Source organism: Colletotrichum gloeosporioides (assembly GCF_011800055.1).
Source record: "Colletotrichum gloeosporioides strain Lc1 chromosome Unknown consensus_82, whole genome shotgun sequence".
NCBI lineage: Eukaryota > Fungi > Ascomycota > Sordariomycetes > Glomerellales > Glomerellaceae > Colletotrichum > Colletotrichum gloeosporioides.
This window is the reverse complement of record NW_025544727.1, coordinates 408,262-420,400: the sequence shown is the minus strand read 5'-3', so window position 1 is coordinate 420,400 and position 12,139 is coordinate 408,262. Positions and strand designations below refer to the sequence as shown.

At 51.5% G+C, this 12,139-nt stretch overlaps 4 protein-coding genes across 4 annotated transcripts; 3 read left to right on the top strand and 1 right to left on the bottom strand.

Moving 5' to 3' along the window:
• Positions 1 to 711: 711 nt before the first annotated feature.
• On the top strand, positions 712 to 1,737 carry GCG54_00010100 (uncharacterized protein; the record flags this gene model as incomplete). The annotated part of the gene is made up of 2 exons (XM_045410032.1): positions 712 to 993; positions 1,054 to 1,737. The coding sequence occupies 2 exons, from the start codon at positions 712 to 714 to the stop codon at positions 1,735 to 1,737; spliced, it is 966 nt and encodes a 321-aa protein (XP_045259067.1).
• Positions 1,738 to 2,027: 290 nt separating this feature from the next.
• GCG54_00010099 (uncharacterized protein) lies at positions 2,028 to 2,300 on the bottom strand (the record flags this gene model as incomplete). Its single annotated transcript, XM_045410031.1, has 2 exons — positions 2,028 to 2,223; positions 2,290 to 2,300. The coding sequence occupies 2 exons, from the start codon at positions 2,298 to 2,300 to the stop codon at positions 2,028 to 2,030; spliced, it is 207 nt and encodes a 68-aa protein (XP_045259066.1).
• A 2,064-nt stretch (positions 2,301 to 4,364) lies between these two features.
• GCG54_00010098 (uncharacterized protein) lies at positions 4,365 to 5,555 on the top strand (the record flags this gene model as incomplete). Its single annotated transcript, XM_045410030.1, has 1 exon — positions 4,365 to 5,555. The coding sequence occupies one exon, from the start codon at positions 4,365 to 4,367 to the stop codon at positions 5,553 to 5,555; it is 1,191 nt and encodes a 396-aa protein (XP_045259065.1).
• A 2,749-nt stretch (positions 5,556 to 8,304) lies between these two features.
• GCG54_00010097 (putative metabolite transport protein NicT) lies at positions 8,305 to 9,890 on the top strand (the record flags this gene model as incomplete). The annotated part of the gene is made up of 2 exons (XM_045410029.1): positions 8,305 to 8,491; positions 8,551 to 9,890. 2 exons carry the CDS (start codon positions 8,305 to 8,307, stop codon positions 9,888 to 9,890), a joined length of 1,527 nt encoding a protein of 508 aa, XP_045259064.1.
• Positions 9,891 to 12,139: the final 2,249 nt, after the last annotated feature.

Below are 12,139 nucleotides of genomic sequence, written 5' to 3'. Positions count from 1 at the left end.
TCACGTTATGTTATTTGGATACAGGATTTCTGAACCGCCGGCGGACTCTGGATTGATGCCTCGCTCGTGATGACACTCAAGATTTAACCGCGATTCAACGTCGCCGTTTGGCTATGAGTCAGCATGCATCCTGCATTGTAAGGATTCGCACACATGGACGGAAAGTTTGAATTCAAAAGTACCGAATAGTGCCGCATTCCTGTCCAGATCTCGGTGGTGGGATCGCATTCCTTGACGCGGTCATCCTTTCGCGGCCCAACTATCCAATCAGAGCTTGGAGACCGCAGTTGATTGCTAAGCGTAGCTGACCACTTGTTGACGCCACAACCCCTGCTCTCGGCCTTCGGGGCGCTGAGAAGCTCGACGAAACTTGCCAAATTGGGTAGTCGCTAGATGTTTTGGTGGTCGCTGTCGATTTTCACTGCAGACGCATAGTATTTTCTGGTGTTCTTGGCTCTGCAGAATGCTTTGAAATGATTTCTTCATCATCGATGGTTGAAGTCACTCGCGAGAAGCGAAATGCCGAATAGGATGGAAGTCCATCTATATATACAGCTGGTATGTTCGAGTAAAATGACATCAGACTCACAACTCTACAGCAAACCCATAAAAACAACATCTACGGTTATCTCTACCGCTTTTCCCAGTACCTAAATTACCTCATCACGACTGCACATCAGTAAAACAACTTCTGACCCCTAAGTGCTCAACATGTCGAGCCAATCTACCAACCAAAAGTCCATACTTGTCACCGGCGCAACCGGTAAACAAGGTGGTGCTGTCATCTCAGCTCTCCTGGAGGCCGGCGCTGGAGAGACGCACACCATCCTTGCTGTCACACGCAACCCCGCTGCAGCCTCAGCAAAAGCTCTCGAAGCGCAGGGAGTTAAAGTCTTCAAGGGTGATCTCAACGACGTTCCAGCCATCTTCGCCTCAGCAAAGTCAGCATTGGGGGGCTCAACGGCAGAAATCTGGGGCGTGTACAGCGTGCAAGTGAGTACAGCCTGGAGACTTCGTACCGAACGTAACAGATGCTAACTAGTGCTCCCACAGACGGCCATAGGTCAAGGTGCCTCAGCAGAGTCCGAAGAGAGGCAAGGAAAGGCTCTGATTGACGAAGCCCTCGCCAACAATGTCAAGCACTTTGTTTACTCCTCGATAGACCGCGGCGGTGATTCGTCTTACGACAACGTCTTTCCGCAAGTCCAGCACTTCAAGAGTAAATACAACATCGAGCACCACCTTGTCGAAAAAGCGAAGAATCAGATGACCTGGACTATTCTTAGACCCGTCGCTTTCATGGATAACATGACACCGGGCATGGAGACCAAAATCATGGCAACCTCATGGAGGGTTGCGGTGAAGGAGAAGCCGCTTCAACTCGTGGCTGTCAAGGATGTCGGTTACTTTGCAGCGCAATCATTCCTTCGCCCCCAAGATTTTGCCAGCATGGAGATCCCCATTGCAGGCGACGAGCTTACTCTCGGCGAGGCGAATGCAGTATTCAAGAGAAAGGTTGGCACGGAGATCCCTGAGACGTTTCAGTTCCTTGTGAGGTTTCTTCACTGGCTGATTGCGGACTTCGGAGCCATGTACAGATGGTTTTACACTGACGGATTTCGCGTCAATATTGCCTCAGTGAAGAGGCAGCATAGTGGATTATTGAACTTCGAGGAGTGGTTGGAGAGAGAGCAAGTTCACAAAAAAGTAGAGCATCTGAAGGCGCTAGGTTCTTGATTTGCAACAAAAGGGAACTGTAATAGGGATAAAAATGGGAATTTGGTTTTGTTTGGATAGTGGCTGCTTCACATAGAACGCTTGCATTTATAGAACTGATTTATCTGTATTCCTTAGACGCAATGTATTCATGCATCTAATCCTTGAAACTATCAACTATTCATGTTGATGTGGGTATCCGCAAAAGACTCGCTAAATCGGGACGAACTTCTGCAGTTCAAGGACATTTCTCCACTTCATAGTCCCATTCATCGTATATCCTCCACACCGTAATCGACTTAAACCATTCTTTAGATCCGATTCGCGGTAGACCACCGGGCGGCCGGAGCGGTCAGGTAGCTCTCAACCTCGACGACTGGCATCGCCCCAAGGGTAGAAGAGCTGGCTTGGGAGTCAAAAGAACGGCGGTTATCATTGCGCTCGGCCATCACGCGCTTCGAGGCCTTGGAGGCGGGCGAGATGGAGAAGGAAAAGCGACGGCTTGAGCTGAGAGATTCTGGTTAGTGTCTTGCATAGCGTGAGGCGTTGCGGATTTTTGTAGAGTGGGCATACTTGAAGGCCATTGTGACTGATCTTTGGAAAGTTCTGATATCTTTTAAAAATGATAGGGTTCGTGTTCTTTTTGGTCTTGGTTGCTGGATTGTTGTGGTATCAGGAAATATGCACGACTTGAGTTGACAGGAATTCAGGAGGGTTTAAATAATTCTTTTATCCGCCCAGAAGCTGATGATACTGGTTGTAAAAAGCGCCCACGTCATTTGCATCCACAACTGGACTATCATGAGAATCATTTTCCAACTTCAAACTTAATTCATTTGGTCCTGAAAGCCAGCTGACCGAAGATCCCAACATCGCCATCACCGACAAGACCGACTGCCATACCCAGCACCGCCTCCTAAGGCAACTAAGCGAGGCCAGTTGAGTGGCTTCAGGCGTCATACGCCACCTCTGATGACGCTGTGGATGCAGTGTTTGCTTCCTGTAGGTGGTGGGCTCATTAACATTCACTTAACCACGTGCGGCACAGTCCAATGGTAACGCCTAGTTTCATCCGGATCGACAAACGCCGGACTGACTTGGACCCTTCTTGCATCAATACGCTGATCAATACTAAGCATGTTTGCTTACTTTCAAACGCACATTACTACTGCCTCATCCGGCACGGCTGTCAGAGATTTGCGGCGATGGCTGCAGCTGCTGGAAGGCGATGCATTCAGGCAACATCAGACGAGCGACTTTCCGCCCCATGAAGGTCTCGAAAGATGTCAAGACTGAGAGTCCAGCCGATCACTTCCAAATCAACGTGCAACGATGATGCTATCGAAGAAGGGTCTGTATTTGATGCCCATCAGACGTTGCATTTGTCTGAATCCTTGGTTGCGTGAGCATCAAGGTCGGACAGCGCCGAAAATCATTTCAAAGCTTGAATTTCAACCTGGCCTGTATGTAGTGGCCCAGTCTGCCGCTGGCGTAATATCTGTCTGTCTTGGGATCTTCATACAATCCCTGGACTGCCACGAAGCCCGATGAACCCTCCGAGCCGGCGCACATGGGGCCGTCTCCCTGGGCTTGTGTCTAGAACCGGCCGGCTTACATGCCCATGCTTTCGGCGCCTTCTTTAATCACAGAACACCACGCATGTTTGACGAAAACGTGATTCTGTAGATCCATTATCATGATCATCACTCCCCTAAAACTTCCGTGAAACTCGCCGCTGCCGGATCTCATGCGATATTGGCTTGTTCCAAGATGATCAACTACTGAAGTCTAGTAGTATTTGCGCCATACAACGTCGATTTCTTTCGGTATTCGGTTAGTAGAGAGCTGTACGTGAAAACTTGGAAATCCATTGACATTTTATTTTGCTCTACCTAGTTAGCCCGGGGCGACTGGAACCCAGACGTAGCCTCTGAAGCGCGCATCACACCAGGTAGTGAGTGCAAGTCACAGCGCTCTGTAGAACCCTTGAGTGGTAGAATAGCATAATAAAAGTTCAATACAAGTGGGACAAGATTCTGCTCAGTGCATTACTGGCTGCCTTCGATCCGCTGGATTACGCCAAATTACTGATATGAATTGCCGATAGCGAACCAGGATTGCGCCCTGAACAGGGCAAACTGCCGGCCCGTAAGCAGCGCAGACTGACCTTAAATAGCAAGGTGAGATGCGGGAATTTTCTATTAAATGGCTTTCCACTTGCTCCGGACTTAACGCAAAGATGGTCTTCTTGAGTTCTCCTCTGAATGACATTATTCTCGAATTAAAGTTGGATCGTCGATATGCAAACCGGAACGCTAGCCTGTTCAGGCGATTTAGGTGGAGGCTCTGGAGCCAGGGTTGAACTATTCGAGCAGTCCACGACTCGACTCAATGTCACTCACCATCACAAAATATCTTGGATATCATATTCAACAGTCAAAATTTCGGATATGGCCGTTGAGGCTAGGAGCAGTTGCCACTTTATCATCGCTACCCGTGAAACAAAGCCAAGATTCCAGCTGATATCAATGGAGATGCTCAACACCACTGGATGTATAAAGACGTCGTTGCTTTCTGCCTTTCCGACTAGCTCCCGTCTATCCAAACCACCCTCATTCTCAGTTTGAATATCTTGTAAGCCAACCAAAATGGCCCGTCACTCTTTCTATTTGCTTTTGCTTGGCACCTTGCCCGTATTCTGCGCGGACGTTGTATCCATTCCTTACGAACTAACTTATCTACTCCCTGGCACTTTTGAAGGAAGCATCTTTAATGCTTTTGTGACCGGGAACTCGACTTCGGACGAAACCAATGCCCTTTTCGCCGCTGCGAAGAAAGCACCTTTCATCTCCTACGACGACGAATTTCTTGCTCTCCTTGGACCAAACCCGGAGCCGACGCTCATCGACCAGCGCGAGGAGAACTTTGCTGGCGAAGCTGGAGTCTGGGTAAGCGAGCGCAACGAGGTTTGGTACACGACGTGGATCAACGATGGCCCAACTCGTGTCGAGATTCTGAGTCTGAATGACGGCACCATCCGCAATCTGACTACGTCGGAGCCCCTTCAGAACCCCAACGGCGGGTATTACCATCAAGGCCGCGTGTACTTCACCAGCCTTCGTGATGACATCCGCAGCTGGCCTGGTGGTGTCTTCGCCGTCGACATCGAGACGGGTGAAGTTGAGTGGATCTTAAACTCATACTTCGGCCTCAAGTTCGACGCCGTTGACGACGTGGCATGGGCCACGCAGTCTGGTACAAATAAGTCGTACATGTATATCACGATTCTTCCCTCCGTCGACAGTGTCGTCAGCAATGACACGGTCCCGCAAGGTCTATGGCGCTTCGACCCACAGGCTAAGACGCTGCTTCCGGCCATCAGCAGAACCGACTACCCGATTGCCAACGGCGTGCGGGTTTCCAAAGACCAGAAGAAGCTTTGGGTCACAGACTTTGGCGGTGAGGAGAGGAGCCGCATCTGGGGTTTACCTGCCAAGGTTGGCGCGCCGGCCATCTACAGTTACGACTTTGACGAAAACATGTGGCCTGTCAATAAGCGCATCTTTGGTGTTGCTAGAATGCAAGCTCCCGATGGTATCCGAATTGACGACAAGGGGAGAGTCTGGACGGGTGAAGGTGAAGGAGTCGTGGTGCGGTCTGCAGAGGGCAAGATCATCGGCGTGTTCAACGCGTATTACTTTACGAGGAACCCAGTCTCTACGGCAATCGTGCAGTTTGAGTTGGCCGGAGACACACTAATCATCTTGGGTATGGATAAGCTTTGGACAGTGAAGCTTGCAGAGGTCGTGAACAGCGCGCCCTTAGGGGACTCGGACTAGTGGAGTTGTTGAAGCTACGAGCTACGAGTGAGATTGCTAGGAGTAGTACCCAGCTTCAAACATAAACTGCAGTTCAAGTGACAATGGGGATTGTCAGAACCACGCTAGAATACTAATATCTCACGCAAAAGTCCGTCGTAGGAAGCATTTAAGCGTCGCTCTAGTCGTAGAAAGTCACAATGAATCTGACTTACATCCAAGATCCCTCTTTCGAATAGTAAAGACCTAGGGCTCCACATGATATACAGCCTACTATGCCCCGACAACGCGATACAGAGCTCTCATAATCAGTATTCTTTGCTGCGTCGGCATTATCACTTCCCAAAAGAGCACATCTGCAATTTACTCCCACCTCAGACCTGCGTCATCCTCTGTACTGCCTATCAATGATCGATAATCAAAGAGTAGGCTGCCTTGGGACATCTTTCTTTGAAACCTCTTCCTTTAGGTTCTCAGCTTCACGCCTTCCGCAGTCGACGGAAGAAGTACTGTAGGGGATAGATAGCATAAGGTGATTGTGGGGGCTGAGATTAGTCTGACTGTCAGCCGTTCTGCTGTGGAGGGTTCTTCAAGCATTTCCGTAGCAACAGCAAGCTACATGTAGACTTACTGCTTTGCTAAGGGTGCTGACGCATACCAATCCGTCCCCAGAGTTAGAGGTGCGCTCTCCACGCAGGTAGAATAAAAAGTTCCCTCTCCGCGTTTTGGTCTGTTAAAGCATCCGCTTACCCGACGTCTTCCCCCGCATGAAAGAGAAAACGCCTAACTGGTTCCGCAACTGACCTGCAAGCCCCTTGTTCTGAGGCAGTCGTACTGATTTGGTACAAGTATTTATTTACGGTTATTTTTCCTGTGTGTATTTCCGCTTGGACAAAGGCTTCTTTTCAGGATATCTGGGACTCATTTGCATGATTTTCGAGGTCAATCTTCTGAAAACACTTTCTATCGCGTCTCCGTCCTTCTTGCCAGGTGTTCGAAATGTGAAGAGCGAATCCTAATGCATGGCGGAAGGCAGTGAGGCAAACACGTTCAAGATCATATCCGGTACAGGTGCGGCTTTAGGTTCTTGGCCCGAGCAGGTCGGCTTTCGAGCTACCAACGAGGCTTCAGACTGGAACTAAGTCGAGGAGCATCAGGAACGCCCGGACACATTTTGCCAGGCAAACCCAGTCCGACCTCCATGTTAATTCGACGTTGAGATTTATAATACAGAAGAAATCCCCACGGGGCCATGACGAGTCTAGGTCCAGCCAAGCCTGCCAAGCTATGGGCATGTTGCGGTGTCGAAGAATCGGAAATTGCTAGAACCCAGCATCCAGTTTTCTTCGTTCCAAGAATCTGGGCGACAATTTTTGACGTGCATGAACTTCATGTAGAACGATCCAACGGCCTGATGTGACCCCAAAGAGCCGAGGCGCGTCTTGTGGTAACTGTTTTACAGACCGTTGGTCAAGCCATGTTTAATGCTGTCAGCGAAAACTCCGAAACACGTCATAATCGCCGTCAAGAAAGCAGCCACGTGAGCTGATGTTTGCGAGAACGAGACAGTAGCTGTTCAGAGTTGATAGTCGGCTCGGGAAGGGTAGGAAATTTCGAAACGACCAAATCACGTCACGGTCGATAAACTCCGCAAGACTCCGCGCCTTAAAGAGCGTCTTTCGTCGGTCTTATTCCCGGAACAGGGAACCCACGCCGGGATATTCGTCCGTAAAGGGACAAGCTCGTCTAGTCGGTGAGAACTTCATTGGACGATTTTCCCCACGTTGCCTCCCCATACCAGTCCCACATTCCTGCGGAGAAAGGACGCTGAAAATGCTTGGATGGGTAGCTTTCTTTTCCAACGCGGGCCAGGCTCGTGCAGCAACGCCGCAGCTTAGATACGGAATAACGGATCTCGCGCGGCAGCTGAGGCGAATCAACGCCAAGGCAGCGGGGCGCTCCGGTGAAGACATCGGTCCTATTCTGCGTCTAAAGAGATACCCCAATCGTGCGAGCATTTTTCAAACAAGAGGGATTGCGGGATCCCCTCGGGGAAACGCCTTGGAAACTGGGGATTTCGAACACGAAAGGTACTTGGGATTCCCACCTTCGGGGCCCTCCAGGACTCCATGTGACCACCAGGACCCGGCTTTCGGGGACTGGAGCGAATGGAGCAAATGGAGCTGCTCATCACCCTTGGGCCTTTGCTCGTCTTGCCCCGGGATGCAGGGTGACGTTCCCCGCGCACGCGAACGCGAAGCGGCGAGCGGTCTCTGTGGTCTCTCAAGCACTCCAACATCTCCCCCATCCAACCCGCGCTTTCACCCCTTGGATGGGTTTATCCCCACGTCATCCTGATGCGGCCGAAGAAGCCCCATTGCAGCTGCATCGCCGGAGCTGTCGTTAGGCCGGACCAACCCAGGGGCACTCGTACAGATCCCGGACAGGCGTCAAACTCTTACTTCCCACGCGCGCAGCGCACTTGGAGGACGAGATGGGACGGGATGGGTGCAGCTGGTGTTCACCCCACATTAAAAATGTTGTTGAGGGGTGGCTATTTGTTCCCCCGCGGATCTTGACCGAAGCCTGCCACCCCTTTATAAGCTTTAGCTTCCCGTCTCCGAGACGCCTCATCCGGGATATAAGTCGACTCAATCCAGACGTCCCTTCTCCTCGACCACTCTCACCAGTCTTACTCCTGGCCCGGCCCTCCCTTTCGACAACCCGTTGTGTGAAGAGTCAAGTCTGAGATCCGACATCACCAGCAAAGATGGATGACAAGATTGACCAGGCGGAAACCGCCAAGGGCGTCCACGCCGACAACGTCGAGAACCAGCAGCCCCAGGACCCCAATGCGCCTCGCACCATGGACCCGGCGCGTCGCGCTGCCGTTGAGAAGAGCATGAAGCGCAAGCTCGACACGCGCTGCTCTCTCTTCGTTCTCATTTACATCCTGAGTAGGTTCTCACCAGCTGTTCAATCGCTCTCTTACAAAGGCTTACATGGTGAACAACAGACTACCTCGACAGAAACAACATCGCCGCCGCCCGTCTTCGCGGTCTGCAAGATGACCTCAAGCTCGACAACACGCAATACGCCACCTGCTTGAGTATTCTCTACGTCGGCTACATTCTCATGCAGGTCCCCTCGAACATGATCATCAACAAGATCTCCCGCCCTTCGTTGTACATCTCCGCCGCCATGCTGGTCTGGGGTCTCATTTCGACTCTGTCCGGTGTCACCAACAACTTCGGCGGCATGGTCGCTACCCGTTTCTGCTTGGGCTTCATCGAGGCCGCCTTCCTGCCCGGTGCCCTGCTCATTCTCTCCAAGTGGTACACCCGCCGCGAGCTGACCACCCGCAACGCTATCCTGTTCTGCGGTAACCTCATCTCCAACGCCTTCTCGGCCCTTGTCGGTGCCGGTGTCCTGTCCAACATGCAGGGCGTTCTCGGACACGCTGCCTGGCGCTGGCTGTTCTGGATCGAGGGCGCCGTCACCATGGCTGTCGCCATCTCCGCCGCCTTCATCCTCCCCGATCTCCCCACCAACTCCAAGGGCTTCACCGAGGAGGAGCTGTACGTCGCCCAGCTCCGCATGACTGAGGATGTTGGTGAGGCCGATGCCGATTCCGCCGACATGGGACCTCTGGACGGTCTCTACATGGCTGTCAAGGACGTCAAGATCTACGTCATGATGTTGACCTTCACTGCCTACGTCGTCGGCCTGTCCTTCAACGCCTTCTTCCCTACTCTCACCGGCACCCTCGGCTTCGGCTACGTCCCGACCCTGTTGATGAGCTCCCCTCCCTGGGCCTTCTCCTGCATCATCTCTCTCATCAACGCCTGGCACGCCGATCGCACCCAGGAGAGATTCTGGCACATCGTCGGCCCCATCTGCGTTGGCCTCGTTGGTTTCATCATTTCGATGTCGACTCTGAACGTTGCCGCTCGCTACATCGCCCTCTTCCTCCAGGCTAGCTCTTACGCTGGATTCATCGTTTTCTACTCCTGGATCTCCTCTTCTTTCCCCCGTCCCCCGGCTAAGCGTGCCGTCGCCATCGCCATGATCAACGCCTTCTCCCAGCTCGGCAATGTCGCCGGCTCCTACGTCTGGGACCTCAAGGAGAACGGCTTCCGCAAGAGCTACGGCATCGTCACCGCTATGTTCGGTGTCACCATCATCGGCTGCTACATCTTCAAGCGCATCCTTGACAACCTCAACAAGCAGCTTGAGGACGGCGAGCGCGCGTGGGAGGTCCACGGTGACGTTGCGCACCAGACCGCTGAGATTACCAACACTGAGGAGATTGAGGCGGCGCGCAAGATGGGCAAGGGCTTCAGGTACCTCGTCTAAGCGAACGCTGTCACGAGACGTTGAATGAAGGATTAAATTAATGGTTATTTGATACCCATGATAAAGAGCGCTTTGTACATGTAAAACCCGATGTTTGCTACTTTGAAAAGCCTGTGCTATTGCAGGACCTGGCAAGCATCACAAACAATGGAATGAATACGTAATGATAAGAATCTTGCATGCAATAATCTTCAGGATGGGCATCTCCTAAGTGTAAACCCTGCATGGTTGTCATCTGCCCAGGTTGCATGTCCATTGGTATCCCTGCCTGCAATTCTTGATATTTGGAGAACGGTCTACGAGGGGTCAAGAATTGGAGAAATTTCCCCAACGGTAAAAAAAAAATTCAAGTCGCTGTGGAGATTTCTTGTGGGCGGTGACAAAGATGTAAGTCATGCAAATGTGCCCAGTTGGCTGATATCCAAGGCATCATCCCAAATTCAATATTTTCCCGGGCAGCCAAAAGACGAAAAAGAGTCGGAATGCCAACTCCTCGGCACACAAGATCCCCGCGTTTTCATATCCCGCAATTCCACAACCAAATCTCTGGGGAGACGCCGCTGTTCTGGAGTAAACAGCGTCCTCCACCTTTTCTCGTCCCGGACTTTAGCGCCCACGACAACGCGGACTCTGACCGAAGCTGACCAGGGATGAAGTGCGAACCCACTTCTCCTCCTGTTCCTCCAATTTTCTGCTGGGGCTCTCCACTTGGAGCGCAACGGTTCGGATTAGATCCTTGGACAGCCGCGACAACCTTGCTTCTACGGTGTGCAGCTCTGGGATGCTGCTCGGAAGCTCGTCGGGAAACCTAGACAACGCGAGCCGACCGCCTAGGTGATAGAGTCTTAAGACCGACGACCGTGGCGCAAACGAGGCTTTAGAGGTTGGTTGAGGCTCATCAGATAAGCTGGGACGAAGATTGGATGAGAATCAGCCTTATGACCCCGGATGAGGGTGCAACTTTGATTTGAATGCGAAATAGGCAGTGTGATATTAATGGAAAGTCGGCACTTCTGAAAGCGATGTTGAACCCATGTATCCCTCAAATGGGCCAATCAGCGTGTAGACTGGCAGCCATCATTCGGGAATACGGTCCGCTGGAGGGCTGCTCGCTGGCAACTTTTCCGAACTCGACCAGGAAGCGATATCCTCACGGGTAAGGGCTTTCCCAGATTTGTTTTCATTTTGATATTCCAAGGAAGTTTCTCAGATTTGCTTTCAACGAGCTGGACAAATGTTGTTGGCCCCGAAGTATAACATTTATTCATGAGGAACGTTGGTTGACGTAAATAAGGTCAAGGTCATCACATGTCAACGTTGAAATCTTTTCAGCGTCTGTCGATCGCCCTTGCATCCTCATCCCAGCCTAACACATGTCAACGTGCCATTGACAACCTAGTCATAGATCCCGTCCTGCATTGCAGCGTGCGTACAAGAAAGTGGCTAGGCTGCCCACGTTACCGGTTCTTATATGACTCCAAACCCAGTAAGCAACAGGCTTTGACTCCATTATCGTGGGGGTCAGATTCGAGTCCTCGGTAATGTTGACGTTACCCCTCATCTGAGATCGAAGCAAGTCGCATGTGCATGGGAGTAGGTTCGGGCCGCAGTAGTCGCCGTCCAAGGTGCCCTGCAGTTAAGAGCCCGACAAGGAATAGAGATGATCGACTCATAATATGCCGGTCATCTAACATTGTCAGATTCCATCCACATGTCACATTCGATATCTACCAAGCCTGCCCGGTACGCAGTTTCGGTCATGATTCACTTGCCATGCCAGTTGATCCGGCATCCTGGTCCTCGGTCTTGCCCCAGTTCCCCCTCCTCGGGACTTTTGTCCCATCAAGCATGCACAACACATCACAGATGTCGTGCTCAGCTAGTTGACCTAGTTCCCAAATTATGCCTTTGATTTATCTTGGCTCTTCCACCGGGATGGTTCCGGTGGGATGAAGTTGCGCCGCTAAGTGTTCGAGACGGGCTCGAGTCCCACTACTCCGGAGCATTACCGGAATAGGAAATTCGTCTTCCCCGGGGCTGTCGTTCTCGAGCCATAAATGTATGACGAAGAACCGGGACCGCTGTAGTGGCCCAAAGTAATGGGATGAGAGATGTGAGTTGGCTGACTGCAATGCTTAGATTAAGCGTGCCTAGTGGCCGCCAATTTTTAATGATGGGGGTATTCCAATCTAGTATACAAAGATAAAACCAATGTTTCCGAATTTTGGGCAACGTCTCAGTGGCTCATC